Source organism: Phoenix dactylifera, chromosome 6 (genome assembly GCF_051530095.1).
Source record: "Phoenix dactylifera cultivar Ajwa chromosome 6, Ajwa_hap1_PhDact_Kaust_v1.1, whole genome shotgun sequence".
NCBI classification, from domain to species: domain Eukaryota; kingdom Viridiplantae; phylum Streptophyta; class Magnoliopsida; order Arecales; family Arecaceae; genus Phoenix; species Phoenix dactylifera.
The window spans coordinates 5,492,480-5,510,970 of NC_143195.1; the positions used below are offsets into that span (position 1 = coordinate 5,492,480).

At 38.5% G+C, this 18,491-nt stretch overlaps 1 protein-coding gene across 2 annotated transcripts in view; it reads left to right on the forward strand.

Annotated features, from left to right (window-relative positions):
- Positions 1-914: 914 nt before the first annotated feature.
- The window catches only part of LOC103723600 (uncharacterized), a 40,023-nt gene continuing 22,446 nt past the window's right edge, over positions 915-18,491 (forward strand). Inside the window, exons 1-6 of one of the 2 annotated variants that reach the window (XM_008814556.6) lie at positions 915-1,374; positions 2,727-3,936; positions 4,519-4,737; positions 4,882-5,108; positions 6,457-6,531; positions 7,985-8,056. In XM_008814556.6, the coding sequence (XP_008812778.4) occupies positions 1,231-1,374; positions 2,727-3,936; positions 4,519-4,737; positions 4,882-5,108; positions 6,457-6,531; positions 7,985-8,056 (1,947 nt within the window). In that variant the 5' untranslated portion in view covers positions 915-1,230. The remainder of the gene's footprint in view (positions 1,375-2,726; positions 3,937-4,518; positions 4,738-4,881; positions 5,109-6,456; positions 6,532-7,984; positions 8,057-18,491) is intronic. The other variant, XM_008814558.6, reaches the window with a different exon arrangement.

Consider the following 18,491-nt stretch of genomic DNA (forward strand, 5'->3'; position numbering starts at 1 on the left):
TATATATATATATATATATATATATATGAATGAACGTATAAATAAATAAATAAATAATGAGTGAGTAGCAAATAATCTGATCTTTATGATATTGATAGGTACAGTGAATTTGTCACCATTGCAAATAGTTAAGTAAAGAGATAATCAGTTAAATAGATAAATAGTCATTAGAAGGGTAAAAAAATAATTTACACTAATATTTTATATATTTATTATTGTATTATACTATAAATATAATATAATATTATATTATATCATAATACATTAATATGTTATGTTAAATAATTTTATATTATGTTATATTAAGAAAAATTAATTTATACTAATAATTATAATATTTTATACCTTTATTATTGTATTATACTATAAATATAATATATATTATATTATATCATAAAACATTAATAGGTTATATTAAATAATTTAATATTATATTATATTATGAAAAATTAATTTACTCTAATAATTATATTACTATTATGCTATACTATACAATGTCATATTAGTATATTATAATAATATTATTTTATATTACAGTAATATTATACTATATCGTATATTATGTATTAATATATATTATATTTTATTATACTCTGTTGTATAATATTATACAATGTTTATTATAGTACTTTTATTATATAAAAATATTTTTTTAATTTATTTATTAAATTCATATTAAAATGCCACAGCATTTTAAAAATATAATTACTAAATAATAAATATTTTTTTATAAAAGTCGTACTCAAGCATCCTACTTTCAAAACAGCTCTATTGCGTATGGCCCTCCAAACAGAGCCTAAATCTCTCCGGGTCGGTATTCCATGTTGCTGTAATTTGCAGTGACGTCAGGGACCCACCAAAGGCGTACGCCTTCTGCTGCTTTCCAAAGCGCTGTCTCCTCCTTGGCCCCACCCAGGGGAACATGACTGCATCCTCTTACCAGCGTCATCAACTTACAATCACAGAAGAAAAAATGAATTTTTTCGTTCCTCCCTCTCACCATCCTCTCCTCCTGGATCGACCCACGACGCATCGCTCCTTCGTGTCTGTCGATCCCGCGGAGACACGAACCCGCCGCCGCCTCCTCTAAACCCACTTTCCTCGATCTCTACCGCCATCGGCCGGGCGGTCTCGCCGGATCCGGCCGGTTTCCGTGTTGGCGTTCCGAGGGCACTCCGGGGCCGATCCTGCGCCGTGATCTAAGAATTTCGGCGAGGGAGGGGGGCGTGGATGGCGGCGGTGCGGCCTTCCAACTTGGACACCTTCGATGCGTACTTCGGGCGAGCGGATTTGGATCGCGATGGGAGGATTAGCGGGGCCGAGGCGGTTGCTTTCCTCCAGGGATCCAATTTGCCCAAGAACATCCTAGCTCAGGTGCCTCTTTTCTTTCCTTTTCCTTTTTTTTTTCTTTTATCTCGTATATTGGTTGTTTGGTTAATAATTGGGTTCCTTATGATAGCTAAATTTTGCTTGAATTCTGCTTTAGCTAGGTCCGTAGATAAATAGAGGTTTGATTTGGCCGGGGATCGGCATAGAATTAATTGATTTGTTTTGTCCATTGTTTTCTAATTTTTTATGGGCATGCAAACAGTTCTCGTGACTGGCATTTTCAGTCTGTGAGACTTTATTTTCATGAGAGAAGGGGAGAGAAAAGGGTGGGGCGGTGGGAAGCTAAATCTTGTAGCTTGGTGTTCTGTCACATTAGATGCAAATTCAGAACCTTGTATGAAAATTAAATTGTTAGCTGCTAACGAGTGTGAATTTCTGCTAAACTGACTCATATCAAAGGTGCAATTTGGGTTCGTTGCTTTTGTATAATGCGAAGTACATCTCAAGTTTGGACATCACCAGTTCATTGGAGTAAATGCATTTTGATGAACCTCCAAGAGATTAGCTTTTCTGGAGATGCTGATATACTTTACATGTAGCTCTTGCCAGTGCTTACAAGCAGATCCCACAATCCTTTATCTTTTTGGTGAAAATGTATTTGTTCTTCTCATGTTAGACTGGAATCAGAATATTCTTGGCATAGAAAATCTAAAAATAGGTGTTCATTGTTACCATTGAAGTGGGACAAAGGATGTTGTGGTGGCTTCTTGCTGCTATATCATGCTTTGACCACTGTGGCCTGCACTAAGTAGCAGCTGTTCATGATGATGACGCACTTTATCATTTGAACTCCATTATGCTATCAACACTGCCCAGTATCTGTGCCGGGGTGGGGGGGGGAGGCTTTCAGAAAGTTTGGTGTACATTCAGTCAACAATTTCATTGCCGATATGCAGACTCTTGTATATTGGAAGGGCTTGTTTTCTATGTTTGTAGATCTGATATTGAGTTGGTTTTGACATCATTAAGATCAGGATGCTAAAACATATATTTCCTGTTCATGCCTCTTCTGTTATTCGATTGCTGTTTTCTCCTATCTTGATTTTGTATAACTTCTCTTAGTTTCTTTTTCTTAATTTATGGTTACAGTTTTGTGGGAATGTTTGATGGTGTTGAGTTTTTTTTAGCATGCTTCTGGGTTTGACCATTAAATGTATAGATGCATTTCAGTTTTACATCAATGCTTAGAAGTTTGTCAAATCTTATATTTATTGAAAGTGCAGTCTCTTTTCTATGTGTGTGTCACATATCGATGACTGATCATTACTGGAGAGTTTTACGGTTACAAGTTTTTTTGCTCTTGGTATCTGTTATCATGGCAATCTGGTTGTGTGCAGATATGGATGCATGCTGATCAGAGCCGAACTGGCTTCCTTGGGCGCCAAGAATTCTATAATGCATTAAAACTTGTAACTGTGGCACAAAGTGGGCGTGAACTAACACCTGATATCGTAAAATCTGCATTATATGGTCCAGCTGCGGCTAAAATTCCAGCACCACAGATAAATCCTGTGTCAATTCCTTCACCTCAAATGAATTCGGTCCCTACCCCTATGCCCCAAGTAAATTCTATGCGGCCATCGTCCACTCAAATGGGTGTTGTGGCGCCAATTGCATATCAAAATCTAGGATTTAGGGGGTCACAATCAACTCCAAATGTGGGCATGAATCAACAGTTCTCTTCGAATGCTAATTTCATGAGGCCACCTCAAGCAACACTTGCTGCACCTTCGCTTCAGATGCAGGGTGTCAATCAAGTACTTTCTGCAGGCAGCAATGTTACTGGTCCACGGATGCCAAGCTCAAGTACACCGAATCTATCAACTGATTGGCTTGGTGGGAGGACAGGTGGAACTGCAGTTGGGGGAACTTCTCAAGCTTCTGTTAGGGGCATTGGCACCTCGCAGAACCCATATGGATTTGGCTTGGCATTTTCTGGCATGTCTCCTGGACTGCCTCCTAAACCACAAACACAATCCGCACCAGCATCCTCAGTTCAGCTGAAACCTCTGGATCCAGTTGTACCATCATACCGACCTGCTGCTAATAATGAGTCAAACGCTTCAGTTTTATCTGGAAATGGCTTTACATCTGACTCAGCTTTTGGAGGGCATGCATTTTCTGCTACTTCTCAAGCAAGGCCAGATGCTTCTGCACCAACTTCTTCTGCAAGCAGTTCAGCCAACTCCTCCAATATCATGTCACCGGCTGTCAGGTCTCAAAATTTAATTAGGCCAGGTCAACCTGATCCTTTGCAGCATACTGTGGCACTTACTTCTGGTAGTAGTCAGCTTCAACAGACTCAGTCAATAGTTAAGCATGATCAGCTAGATAAAATGCAGAAGTCTGCAGCATTGGCTGCAGTTAATGTTTCGGCTGGATCTCTAAGTTCAGATTCCAACCAATCGCAGCTTCAATGGCCAAGAATTACTCAATCTGATATTCAGAAGTATACTGCTGTGTTTGTAGAGGTAGACAAGGATAGAGATGGAAAGATCACAGGTGAACAGGCACGTAACCTGTTCTTAAGTTGGAGACTTCCTAGAGGTAGGCATTATTCCATTGCTTTATGTTGCCTTGAGCTACGATCTTTCCAAAGAGTCAATATTGATTTACTTCAAAATGTTATCAGCACCTTAAAGATGAACTGAAATCTGTTTGATGTTATCATCTGTATATGCAATTAGAGGGCGGGCCTTGGCGCAACGGTAAAGTTGTTCCATTGTAACCTAGGTGTCATAGGTTCGAAACATAGAAATAGTCTCTCTACATATTAGGTAAGGCTGCATACATGTAACTGTTTGTAGACCCTGTAGTGGTGGGAGCCTCATACATTAGGCTGCCCTTTTTTTAATCTATATATGCAATTAGGATTTTTGCTCGTGCAGTTGTGCTCTTCATGCTGAATTCTGTAAGCATAAAGATTCAAAACTGTATATGTAGAACGATTTATTTACTTGCAGAGGATTTCTCTATCTTGCATTTTGTTTTATTATGCATGTTAGTTAATCAAAAGGGTAATTTACTTAACTTTCAAAAAGGTCATTATGAACTGGGAGAGCTAATAACTTGGCATTGCTGTCTTTTTATGATATAATGCTAATGCAGTTTGTTCCCTTGAGTTTTCAGAGGTCCTAAAACAGGTGTGGGACTTATCTGACCAAGATAACGATAGCATGCTTTCTCTAAGAGAGTTCTGTGTTGCTCTCTATCTGATGGAGCGGTACCGAGAAGGGCGTCCTCTTCCAGCTGTGCTTCCAGATACCCTTAGGTATGACGAGACATTGTTACGTGCCACAAGTCAGCCTTCATCTTCATACGGTGGTCCGGCTTGGCAGCCAAATCCTGGTATTTACCCATCTTTGTTATTGTAGATGTAGTTTGAAGCTGGGAATGTAGTAATTTTGAACTTCCTCTGTTTTCAACTTTTTTGCAGTTCTGTTGTTATATCACTAATCTTCACCCATGTGTTGTTGTTTATTTATGGACCAGGATTACCTCAGCAAGGGATCCTTGGATCTCGTTCTGTGATGCCTGCCACTGGAATGAGGCCACCAATGCAAACATCTGTCCCTCTGCAGCCTGATGGTGCAGTTCAGTCAGTGCAACCGAAGTCAAGAGTACCTGGATTGCATAATCACCTGGCAAACCAACTCAGCAAGGATGAGCAGAAAAAAATGAACTCAAGTTACCGGGAGGCGATAGATGCTGATAAGAAAGTATTTTTGTTGTCTTTTTTTTGTTTAAGTATGATGAGTGCCATCAATAATTGCGATAGTTACAATTTTAACTTGATTTCTGTATGTCTATAAGCTGCAACTTTACCTATAAACATTGAAGTCAATACAGTTAGTTTACATGACATTCAAATAGTATAGATAACAAGACTAATGGATGTTGATCACTTAATTGTGTTATGATGGCTAAAAACCTAGATGTCTATTAGCCACTAATAAAAGTAATAGTCAACTTGTTTATTAACCACCCCTAGTATGATATAAGATCTTAAATCTTTGTTTTAACATGTTTTGTTAACAGTGATCCTTGAGATGTGAAGCTTACTGGTGCATTGTTTTCTTTGTTGGCTGATGACAGCAAAAAACTAATTATGCTGTTAATGGCAGCTTGTTCACTTACCATTCTTAGGAATTTCTTAAAATATTAGAATATATTTTTATTTCCTCTTTGTTTCGTCATCTTCCATGCCTTTCTCACAAACTTAATTTTAATGTAGATTACATGATTCATTGCTATCATTTTGTCTTCTGTTTTCTTGTCAAAACCAAGGTTTCATCATCTGAGTGATCTTTTTCTTTTTAGTCTTATATTGAAATTCTGTAGTCATAATGTATCAAAGCAAAAATTTCTTCATGGGTTTATTGCTTTTGAAATATCATTGGAAGGGTGAAAATATTACATTCATGAATTCTTACATGTATCACTTTCATGGATGCCTCTCTTTCTTCTCCTAGCTATACCTTTTTTGGAGGAAATCTGCATTTTTTGGGTAGCCTGGATCTTCATTTTCTTGGTAAGAAGTTTGTAGGTTTAAAGACAAGGATTTTCTAGATTTACCTTTGATCTTCTGCATGCATTGCACACATTTGGCTTTATCTCATTTTACAAATAATTGCTTGATATGTATAACTCATGCACAAGCGTTCTAAAGCATGCACACAGGAAATTGCATTGCTGTTGCATACGGATGCCTGGTGTGTTGGCAGATGGTTGCTACTTGCTAATTTGATCATTCCAGAAACTGTTGAGATGCACCTTTTTTAACAATCTCCATTATTGCCTTTTCTTCTAATGTATCCATCTCTTAGAGCTTTTAGAAGTTTGGATATGGTATTTTAATTTTCATAATTGACACCTTGTCTCTTATGGCTGCTTCACAAGTTCTGATAAACTGAGTGAATTCTTATATGGTGCTATGAAATAATCTACATGGTTACATATTGCACTACTGGTTGTTCTTTTTTTCTTTTTCTAGTTTCTACCATCATTTAGTTATTGATATATTGTCCTTGGAGGATAGAATGTTTTAATTCTTTTCGTTTATGAAAGGTTCAGGAATTGGACAAGCAGATCCTTGATTCCAAAGAAAAGATTGAATTTTACCGCACCAAGATGCAAGACCTCGTGAGTCACCTGCTTATTACTTGTATTATTTTTCCAACAATGGTACTGTTCTACATGAATGAATCCAGACGCCAAACAACTAACTTGTTTTCCTTTCTAATTTCATCTCTTGAACTTTTGAAACAGCCTCATTGTGATGACTATGTTTTAATACTTAATAGCAGCCAATATTTCTGTTTCCTTTCATTTTTTTGCTTTAAGTATGGTGATTCTTCGGGTCTGAGTAATTGGACGACATTTTCGATGTAAAGTACATACATACTTCATGTATGTATATAATTTCCTTTCTGATTGACTTCTGGAGAGGCAATTAAGACATATTTGCCTTCTATGTCATTTGAGATGATTCTAATTTACCAATAAAATGTGGAAAATTACTTGATGAGGGGCTGAAGCAACCTTTAGTGCACAAGGACTTTCACTTGGATGACATTTTCAATGTAAAGTACATATATACTTCATGTATGTGTATAATTTCCTTTCTGATTGACTTCTGGAGAGGCAATTAAGACATATTTGCCTTCTATGTCATTTGAGATGATTCCAATTTACAACTAAAATGTGAAAAATTACTTGATGAGGGGCTGAAGCAACCTTTAGTGCACAAGGACTTTCAGGGAAATTTCTGCAATCTAATATATTAACTGAATCAGATGAGGTATGCAATCAAAAATATTTAAGCTGGTGCACTTTTCCTGGATTGGGTTCTGAAATAACTCACATAGATCGGTAGTTTTCTGGAAATTTGATAAGCATCTAAAAGGGTTATGGTATGACTGTTATATTGTCTATAGCATGAGTTCCAAATGTGAATTTAATTTGATAACTTCTGCAAAAGTGTTCCTTGTGTTATGTCAATGTTTTCGGAGGGTGGATTGTGTATCTGAAAGGACCTTTCAAGAGAAACAAATTCTTAAGGTTGGAATCGGAGTGTTGTATTACCATTTGGTAGGTTGTATATTTTAGTGGAAAGATACTGCTCACAAAGTGACTCGTTAGAATAGATAATAACATGGAGGAATGGACAATATGTTGTTGTATATATCTGAATGTGCATGTTTATATTTTTTATGAATTTAAGGCAATGGGGTCTTCGTAGTGATGTAATCAAGCCAAGCTCAATTGAGCCTGAGAACTAGGCTCATTGCCTAAGTGATAGAAGATGCTTTATGCAAGACAATGCTAGATGCCAAAAATGTGGATCCTCTACTAAATTGTCAGCTATTGTTAAAATAGTTCTAATGCCTAGATCTTAGTAAATCTTTGAACTGAAATGCCTTAATTAGAAGAAGGTCCGGTATAACCATGAAATGATTGAAAAAAATTAATTTGGTAATATTGTCAAGTGAATAAAAGTTCAGTTGTTGTTAAATAGGTATTTTATTTAGTTGCCTTCTTGTTCTACGCCTGTTTTATCTGATAACTGTGTGTTGTTCTCCTTTTTGTGATCAAGGTTCTCTACAAAAGCAGGTGTGACAACAGACTTAATGAGATCACAGAAAGGGCATCTGCTGGTAGGCATGAGGTACAATACTATCAAAAAAAAAAAAAAGATTTTGCATTTCTGCTTGCACATAAGCAATATTAAATTTATTGTGGCTCTACATGACTTATGTTGCTCTTATTTTGTAAGTGGATTGTTAATCTTACTGGTTTCTACTTCTTGCATATGAAACTTGAGTCCAAGAGAAGTGTCAGAGCATGCAAATGCTGTCAGTGGTCTTGTTAAAGTTGTTCATTATATATTACTTTTTTAGAGGTTGTTGCCTTCTATCCTTTTTTCTTTGTTTTGTAATGTTTCTTCATCTGTGATTAGCTTGTAGAAATCCTTGCTCTCGAATTCTAGTATTTGCTCTCATCCTGTGCTGTATAATTTAGTTTGATACATCTTAGTGCTGTACAACTTTACGTTGAAGGGCCCAAAACATGCTTGTTTATGCAATGACCATTGGTCATAATATGTTTGTAGTTTTTAACACTGAACTATGAAGTTTATCAACGTTTTGACTTCTACCCCAATGCTCTCCATGCCTAATGTGGTCATATTTTGACATACACAGTTTGATTTTGAAACAACAGCTTGCTTTGAGGGAGTCACTCCACATTTTTTCATTTAAGCTGTTAGGAAAAAGATCTAGAGTGCCTCAGCCACAATTTGGTCTGAAGAAATCTTATATTGTTAGAAGCATGGAAGGTAGATAACAAGAAAAATATAAGATTTAATGCCATGAATCATTATCATGGTTTTCATGATGAAAAGGACAAAAACTAACATAAGATATTCTATGCTCTTTACATATAAAGAACTAATGTAGATAGAGACCTTGAAGATTTTCTTGCGATGGCTATCATTCATGCACATACAAATATGCATTAGTGTGACCACGTGCCTTGAATATCAGTGATTCAGTATTCTTGTGTGTTCTGGAAGTTATTTGTTTCCATTTACAAGGAAGCATGTTTCATCAAAGGCAACCTAGGCAAGGTGGAATTTTCTTCTCCTTTTCCAACTCCATCAAGCGTCAAATTGTGTTTGAGATGTTCAGCGGATGGTCTGGCAGTGTGGATCTTTGAGTGACCATTCAAGCACCGAGGATGGGCAAAATTGAGATACAGAAGGAGGCACTGTCCATTATTGATCCTAGATATTCACCTTTTTAGTTTCTTTTTGAATAATGTGATTCTATTTAAGTATGAGAAATTGGGTGTCAATCTTTTGGTAGGAATACTTATTTTTTTAGAATAATGTGATTCTATTTAAGCATAAGAAATTGGGTGTCAATCCTTTGGTAGGAATACTTATATTTTTATGACTACGAAGTAAGAATTTTATCAAGGGGTTATTTAGTGTGCAACTAGGCAAGTTACGGAATAATCTGTCGCAAGTCAACTTGCAAATTTGACCCTTTTGTTGCAAAATGACTTGCTGTAAAATTTGGTTACAAGCATGGTCTGCCGAACTGGGCCGAACCCCCCGATTCGGACAGTGCTGAGCTGACTCGGTGCGCAACCGGGTCGGTTTGCTATTTTTTTCGGTTCCGGCCTCGAATCGACCAGAACGGGTACCGAACCGGCCGAAACCAGTCTTGAGCCGATCGAAACCGGCCAAAAAGGGTCCGAGCTGGCTGGAACAAGTGCGATCCGGCTTGGAACCGGCCGGAGCTGCTCGGTTCCTTTCAAACTCGGTGGAACCCGGTTCGCACCGAGTTGATGTGGTTTTGAACTGGGCCTCCTTTTTTGACTTGTCAGAGGCATTATTTGTTGTTGGGAAGGTCCTATTAAAAGCGGAGGAGAGGTTTCTGTCGCTCTTCCTTTCCAACAATTTAAAAATCACACCGATTCAGCAGTTCAAACGGAAGATCCAAGCCTAAATAAGATATGCTATTTCCTCTATCTCATTCTTTCTTTTTTGGGGGGTTGCAAAATAAGGAGAGATCATGCCAAAATTTTTGATTTGGCTTGATTTTATTATATATTGTAGATATATTAACGATCTACAAGATGACATCAAAATTTTTAATTTTTGGATTATATATAATTTTTAAAAATTAAAAATATCTTTTTGTATTAAAAAATAATTTTTTAAAATAAATAAAAAATAAAAAATTTTAAAATCAGAAACATATTTAGGGGTATGCAAGCTACTCTCCATAAAAAATTGATATTCATTCATTCAAGTTTTGATGCAATTATGTGCATAGTGGCCTAGGCCTAAATTTGAAAAAAATTGAAACATAAGTAGCCTTTGATGTATGCTCAAGGGCCTGAAAAAATATATGTAGCATTTATTGTTGAGCTCTACATGGATCTGAACTGAAATTAATTTTTAAATATTAATATTTAAAAATTATTTTAAATTTAAAAATTAATTAAAAATATATAAATAATATCAAAGTTATGAAAAATTAGTAGTACGTATTACATAATTCAGAAGTAATTTTTGAGGCAGAAATCATAATTTTCTGAATTTATGATATTTAAACATATTTTTAAATTTAAAAATTATTATAAGTAAATAAATAATATGAAAAATTAGTATTATGTATTACATAAATCAAATGTATTTTTTTGGATAAAAAATTATCTTCGTCATAACGATATTTTGCTATTTTTAAATAATTGATAAACTATGTACTTGATAAACCTGCAGGAACGGAACCATCAAAGAAAAAGGAGTCAGAGTGTGACATTAGCTAGGATCATAAGTAAATGCTCTTGGGTCGGTACCATTGAAAGTGCAACTGGTGCAACATAGAGTTCAAGGAAGGAGGAGTAACTAGGTTGAAACAGCACTTAGGTGGTAGTTTTTTCAATATATCTATGTGTCGGAAATACCCACAGGAGATTCGACAGTTGAAAAAGTACTTCACCGCTTTCAGAGCAGTAAAGGAAAGGGTTTTCAAGAAGAATGTAGAGGTGGACTGCCGAGCGGCAGAGCCAGAGCTTCAGTGAGAGATCTGAGAGTACTTATAATTCGAAGCGCATTTTTTATAGGATGAACATACAAGACTACAATGCCGCTTGGTTCGAGAAATGGGCTGATGTACCTCTTGACTATGTTGATGATTCGGATATCTACAAGAGGTATCTGTTAGGGTCTGTCACATGCCGCTGAAAATTCAAAAATTTTTCAGATGCGCAGCGGAATGACATGTGCATATCCCGTTCATCGCATGAACGTATTTTAATACCTTTTGTAGATAGATCAGGATTAAATTCTTATTAAATCATTTTAAAATCATGATTAAGATCAGATCTTCATCTTGTGCGGGTAGATGGTCTCCGCAAATCTGATTTACGTGGTATTTGATGAAGTTTCAGTGGAAGCCGCACACACGTCCGGCCTCTACAGGTATCCACACGAAGTAGTGAGTCGATCGAAGCCTTTGGATCTCCCCGGGGTGCTAGCTCCCTTGCAGAGAAGGCTATTGATGGCTGAAGTCCTCTCCTTTGAACCAACCTTTAATTGCCTTGAGAGGAGGAAGAAGGAAAGATCTAGGAAGAGGAAACAAGGCTCTTTGCAGCCTTTTTTTTTCTCCTGCGCTGGACCCAAGGAAGAGGAAGAAGAAGGCCACGCCACCCTTTCTTTTTCTTCCTTTTCTCTTGCGGCTGAAAGGAGGAAGAAGATGGGAGGTTGCTGTCGTGAACACCCAAGAGAAAAGCATGAGAGGAGGGGCCAAACCCCTCCTTTTAATTCATTATGTGATAAGGATAAGCTCCTATTTTCAAGGAGCTCATTATTATCCATTGAACTCGGCAGCAAGGAGGGTCTTACGCCCCTCCTTTTTCTTCCACGAATTTCCCAAGGGGAGGGGCGTGGGCCCCTCCCTTAAGTCCAATTAAATCTGCCATTTAATCAAATTAAAGGGTGATTTAATTTAGGTTCATTTCATGAGTCCAATCCTATTCAAAATAGGATTTATATGAACCCATTTCAATTTCCTCCTTATCTTAATCTAATTAGGATTTAATTGAACCATGACTCTATTGAATTCTCCAATCCTAATCCAATTAGGAGTTATTTAATTAATTAGATTAAAATTAAAATTAATTAGGACTTGAGAAAATCCTAATCTAATTAGGACTTGTTCAAATTTCAGCCCCAAGATAATTAGGACTTTAGAAATCCTATTCCAAGTAGGACTCTAATTTAATTTGAAATTCTAATCCAATTAGGACTTCATGAATCCCACTCCAAGTAGGACTCATGATCAAGTCCAATTAATTAAATCCAATTGCAATCCGATTGCAATTATTCCTTCTTATAACCACTAACTCTTAGGAGATTTTCAATTTATCAATCTAATTGATCATATGTGATTCTCAATCACAATTCAACCATCGGATCGGTCAATACTTCTAATGTGTGTGACCCCATAGGTTCTATTCTGACTGGTAGTGAGATATATTGCAATCTCTATCACAATATTATTGAAAACTCCTTTCAATGGGTTGAAACAATTCCAACTCAATTCACCAGGGATTATCGACCATCGAGATGATCCCTGTGAGTCTCACCATCCACCAGTGACACCTAGCAGTATGTAGTGGCTACCCAGCAGAATAGAATGATGAATCTATAGGTGCAGTTATCGTATGATACAGTCCTATCGTGGATCCCTACAGACCGGAGGTCATGGATAACTCGTCAAACCCCGTCATCTGTCATATGTCTAGATTTATTCGACTTGAGTTCGAGAGTGGAAAACTCTTTCTCCACTGTATATACTGCCCTGGCCAAGGTCTTAGAACTCAGTCTAATAAATCACATAGGATCACTCCTCTTCTATCAAGGTCGATAGATTCCATGTAAGTGCATACCCTACTCCTACAGTGAACCTACCGCAGCCAATCTACACAACAAGGACCCATATGACTAAAGACCATGTATATGTGCAGTCAAACTACAATAACCTCACTGTGAATAGCCGAAGCACCGCAGGTCAAAGGACCAGTCACACCACTGCAATATCAAGCAAGTCACTGACGAGTGGATAGACATCCAAGTGACTTCTTGTCTTGGTCACACTCAGTACCCTTGTTCTCTAACAAGCACCTGCACTATCACTTCAGTATCCCTAGTTCCCTACACTGTGGACTCGAGTCTCGTCCATCCAAAAGAAAAGCGATCTGTGCACTGATCGGATCGATCACCGTCCTCGTGATGATCCATTGATCAGGAGCATTTAGAAATTAATCACCAATGATACATGGCTCAAATTCTCAACTCTTGAGAATATGTATCATCTTATTAATTTTTTTGGACGATTCATAGACACATAAACAATATGAATAAAAAGATGCCCATTTATTATTCAATAATAATAAAGTCAAGTACAAATTTATGTCCCAGAATTAATAATGTGTCCGCCAGATTGGCTTCTAGGGCATACATCTAACAATCTTCCACTTGCACTAAAGCCAATCAGACATATATCTAAGTCCCATCTTCTCAAGGTGGGCTTCAGTCTTCTGCCGATTTAATTGCTTAGTGAGCGGGTCCGCCACGTTGTCCGCGGAGTCTATTCTCTGCGCCTCGACATATTTTTTTTCGAGGTAATCGCGTATGAGGTGAAAGCGCTGCTCTATATGCTTGGACTTCTGATGAGACCTTGGCTCTTTAGCAAGAGCTATGGCGCCATTATTATCGCAGTAGAGTGTGATGGTATCTAATGGCATTACATCTAGCTCTGCAATGAATTTCTTGAATCAGAAGACTTCCGTTGCAGCTTCAGAGGCAGCGATATACTCAGCTTTCATGGTAGAATCAGCAATGATCGGTTGTTTGGAACTCTTCCAATTTACCGTACCACCATTGCACAAGAACACATATCCAGATGTAGACTTTCTATCCTCAATATCAGTTATGAAATCTGAATCTGTGTATCCTTCTATCTTTAACTCTGATGATCCTCCAAAAATCAAGAACAAATGTTTAGTTCTTCTTAAGTACTTAAGAATGTTCTTCACAGTAGTCCAGTGCTCTTCGCCTGGATTCGACTGATATCTGCTAGTGACACTCACAGCAAGGGCTATATCAGGTCGTATACATAGCATGACATACAGCTCCCTATTGCCGAAGCATAAGGGATCTTGCTCATGCGTTGTATCTCTTCAGATGTGTTGGGACACATCTTCTTGGAGAGGTGAATCCCATGCCTTAGGGGTAATAGACTCCTCTTGGAGTTTTCCATACTGAACCTCTTCAGTACCTCCTCTATGTACATCTTCTGTGATAGGCCAAGCATCCTCTTAGATCTATCTCTATAGACCTTAATCCCCAAAATATAGGATGCTTCCCCAAGGTCTTTCATGGAGAACTCTTTTGATAACCAGACCTTGACCGAAGTTAGCATGGGAATATCATCCCTATCAGGAGGATGTCGTCTACGTACAGTACGAGGAACACGACAGCACTCCCACTAACCTTCTTGTAAACACACGGTTCCTCTTCATTTTTGGTGAAATCAAACGATTTGATCGCATCATTGAAACGAGTGTTCCAACTCCGAGATGCTTGCTTTAGTCCATAGATGGACCTTTGCAGCTTGCAGACCTTGTGATCACCATCACTGGAAGTGAAACCCAAAGGCTGCTCCATATAGATATCTTCATCAAGATATCCATTCAGGAAAGCAATTTTCACATCCATCTGCCATATTTCATAATCATGAAATGCTGCAATGGCAAGCAATGTTCGAATGGATTTCAGCATGGCTACAGGTGAAAATGTCTTCTGATAGTCAATACCTTCGTGCTGACTATACCCTTTCGCCACTAGCCTTGCCTTATAGGTCTCTACCTTCCCATCCGAACCTATTTTTCTTTTGTAGATCCATTTACATCCAATAGGTACTATACCTTCTGGTGGATCTACTAAGGTCCAGACTTGGTTGGAATACATGGAGTCTATCTCTGACTTCATGGCTTCCAGCTATTTCTTGGAATCGATATCAGATATCGCCTTGTTGTAGGTATTGGGATCCTGTACATGTTCCCTATCTCCCATGAGGAACATTTCCTCGGTATCCTCTACTAATATACCTAAGTATCTATCAGGAGGATGGAAGATCCTACTTGATCTACGAGGTGGAGGAGGTACTACGTGTACTGGCTCTATGTGAATAGGTTCTATAGGATCCATTACTTGTTGCTTTTCAGAGACTTTCTCTTCAAGCTCAATTTTCCTCCCATTGCCTCTATCAAAGATAAACTATTTTTCCAAGAAGATGGCATGTCGGCTCACAAACACATTGTGATCCTATGAGACGTAAAAATTGTATCCTAATGACTCTTTAGGATATCCTATGAAACGAGCACTTATGGTCCTAGGCTTTAACTTGTCCGCCTGTTGTCGCTTGATGTGGGCAGGACATCCCCAAATCTTGAGATGACCAAGACTTGGCTTTTTACCATGCCATATCTCATACGGTGTGGTAGGAACGGACTTAGAGGAAATTCTATTCAATAAATAAATCGCAGATAATAAGGCATCTCCCCAAAGAAACATAGGCAGATCTGTGAAGCTCATCATGGATCGGACCATATCCAATAGAATCTGATTCCTCCTTTCTGACATCCCGTTGAGTTGAGGTGTACCCGGAGGCGTCCATTGTGAGACTATGCCATTATCCTTGAGATAATTCCGAAATTCTCCACTAAGGTATTCTCCTCCTCGATCTGATCGAAGAACCTTAAGGGTTTTTTCAGTCTATTTTTCTACTTCATTTCTGAATTCTTTGAACTTTTCAAAAGACTCAGATTTGTATCTCATAAGATACACATACCCATATCGTGAATAGTCATCGGTAAAGGTAATGAAGTACGAATAACAATCTCTAGCTGACACATCAAATGGGCCACACACATCAGTGTGTACCAGGGTAAGTATTTCAGTGGTCCTCTCCCCATGTCCTACAAAGGGCAATCTAGCCATTTTTTCTTGACTCACAAACTGGATATGACACCTAGCAGTATGTAGTGGCTACCTAGCAGAATAGAATGATGAATCTATAGGTGCAGTTATCGTATGATACAGTCCTATCGTGAATCCCTACAGACCGGAGGTCATAGATAACTCGTCAAACCCCGTCGTCTGTCATATGTCTAGATTTATTCGACTTGAGTTCGAGAGTGGAAAACTCTTTCTCCACTGTATATACTGCCCTGGCGAAGGTCTTAGAACTCAGTCTAATAAATCACATAGGATCACTCCTCTTCTATCAAGGTCGATAGATTCTATGTAAGTGCATACCCTACTCCTACAGTGAACCTACTGCAGCCAATCTATACAACAAGGACCCATATGACTAGAGACCATGTATATGTGCAGTCAAACTACAATAACCTCACTGTAAATAGCCGAAGCACCGTAGATCAAAGGACCAGTCACACTACTGCAACATCAAGCAAGTCACTGACGAGTGGATAGACATCCAAGTGACTTCTTGTCTTGGTCACGCTCAGTACCCTTGTTCTCTAACAAGCACCTGCACTATCACTTCAGTGTCCCTACACTGTGGACTCGAGTCTCGTCCATCCATAAGGAAAGCGATCTGTGCACTGATCGGATCGATCACCGTCCTCGTGATGATCCATTGATCAGGAGCATTTAGAAATTAATCACCAATGATACATGGCTCAAATTCTCAACTCTTGAGAATATGTATCATCTTATTAATTTTTTGGACGATTCATAGACACATAAACAATATGAATGAAAAGATGCCCATTTATTATTCAATAATAATAAAGTCAAGTGCAAATTTATGTTCCAGAATTAATAATGTGTCCGCCAGATTTGCTTCTAGGGCATACATCTAACAGTATCGCCACTCAACCCAATTTTAGATATGACATGTATATTGTACTTTAAATAAAAGTAATTGATTGTATTATTTTATAATTTTTACCTCACTAGATTTGAGAATATTTCATGTTGCTCCTTGTAGCATGCAACATTTTATTAATTATTTTAAAATAATAAGATGCATCATTTAGATTAAACTAGGATCATAGAAATATTAAAAACATCAAAAAATATAAAAAAATCAAATAGACTTAAAATCATTGAAAAAGTTTAACAATAGTAATTATCAATTAAATCAACTTGAAATGCTCCAAAAAAATGGTGTGCCGGTACGGAACCGGCACTCCCTACTATACTGACACGGTATGGTACTGAACCATATTGGCCTTCAATCGGTACAGATTCTGGTATCGGTTCAGCGGACCTTTGTCACAAGTGTAACTGCAACCACTAGTTGCAACTTGCATTTGTCATTATTATCGGTCCCCACCCATCTCACCATCTTTGAGCACACTTCTCAATTTTAATACAATATAGCAAAATATTATTATATGATGTTATTATATTACACATTGTATAATGCAACCATGGAATGCCGAATCAGGCCGAACCGCCCAGTTCGGCCCATAACGAGCCGATCCGGTTGGAAATCGGGTCGATTTGCTATTTGGATTCGGTTCTGGTCCCAAACCAGTCGAAACTAGTCTTGAATCGGTCGGAATTGGTCCTGAACTGGCAGAAAAATGTTTGAACCAGGCTTTACCTATGCGAACTGGACTGGAACCGGCCGGTTCCGTTCCAACTCGATGCATTGTCGATATGCGAGGGTTGGCACTGAAGGGAGCATTGTTGAGGATTTGATGACGAGGTAGATATTCTGGCAGCAGGTCACTGCGATAGTGAAGACTATAGACTATTGTTTGAAGTGCTTCGAGCCGTGGACAGCGAGAGATACCCCTGATGGGCTTCTTGTATCACATAATAGAGGGTGCAAAGATTCAGATCACAGAAGTAGATCCGACATATGCTCATGAGCATGATCTACTGAACTGGCCTGAACCGACTGGTTCAGCATGTATTGTACCGATACCGGCGCCAATCGGTACGGTTCGACTATGAAAAACTAAGGTCGAAACTGAACAATCTTCGTTGTGTACTGGTACCGACGCGTAGGGACGAGTGCCCGTGCGCGAGGAAGAGCGTTTAGCGCGCGCCGCACACGGGGAAGAGCGCCCCTTTGGGCGCGGGGCACCGCACCCACTGGAAATTGCGCCTGCGCGAGGTGCCCCGTGCAGGGAACCGCTTCCGCCAGCTAGGAACCACGCTCACGCGTGGTTTCCCGCGCCCGCGTTGGCGCACGAGGCATTTAACGTGGGGCGCGCGCCAGTTCGGTATCGGTTTAAATCGGTACGAACCGAAATCGTACCGGTTCAATAAGCCATCGGTACGCCTATCGGTACCAGTACGGTGTACCTTACTCATGAATACATCGATATCATTGAGCGGCGATAGGACTACCAGATGGATAGGAACTTGCATCTAGCAGGCAAGCAAGAACATTGAAAATTAGACTGCTTCTATACTTGTATAATTTTACTAAGATAATTATGAACTCTATATGCAGCATACTATCTAAACTCTCAGTTTCAGT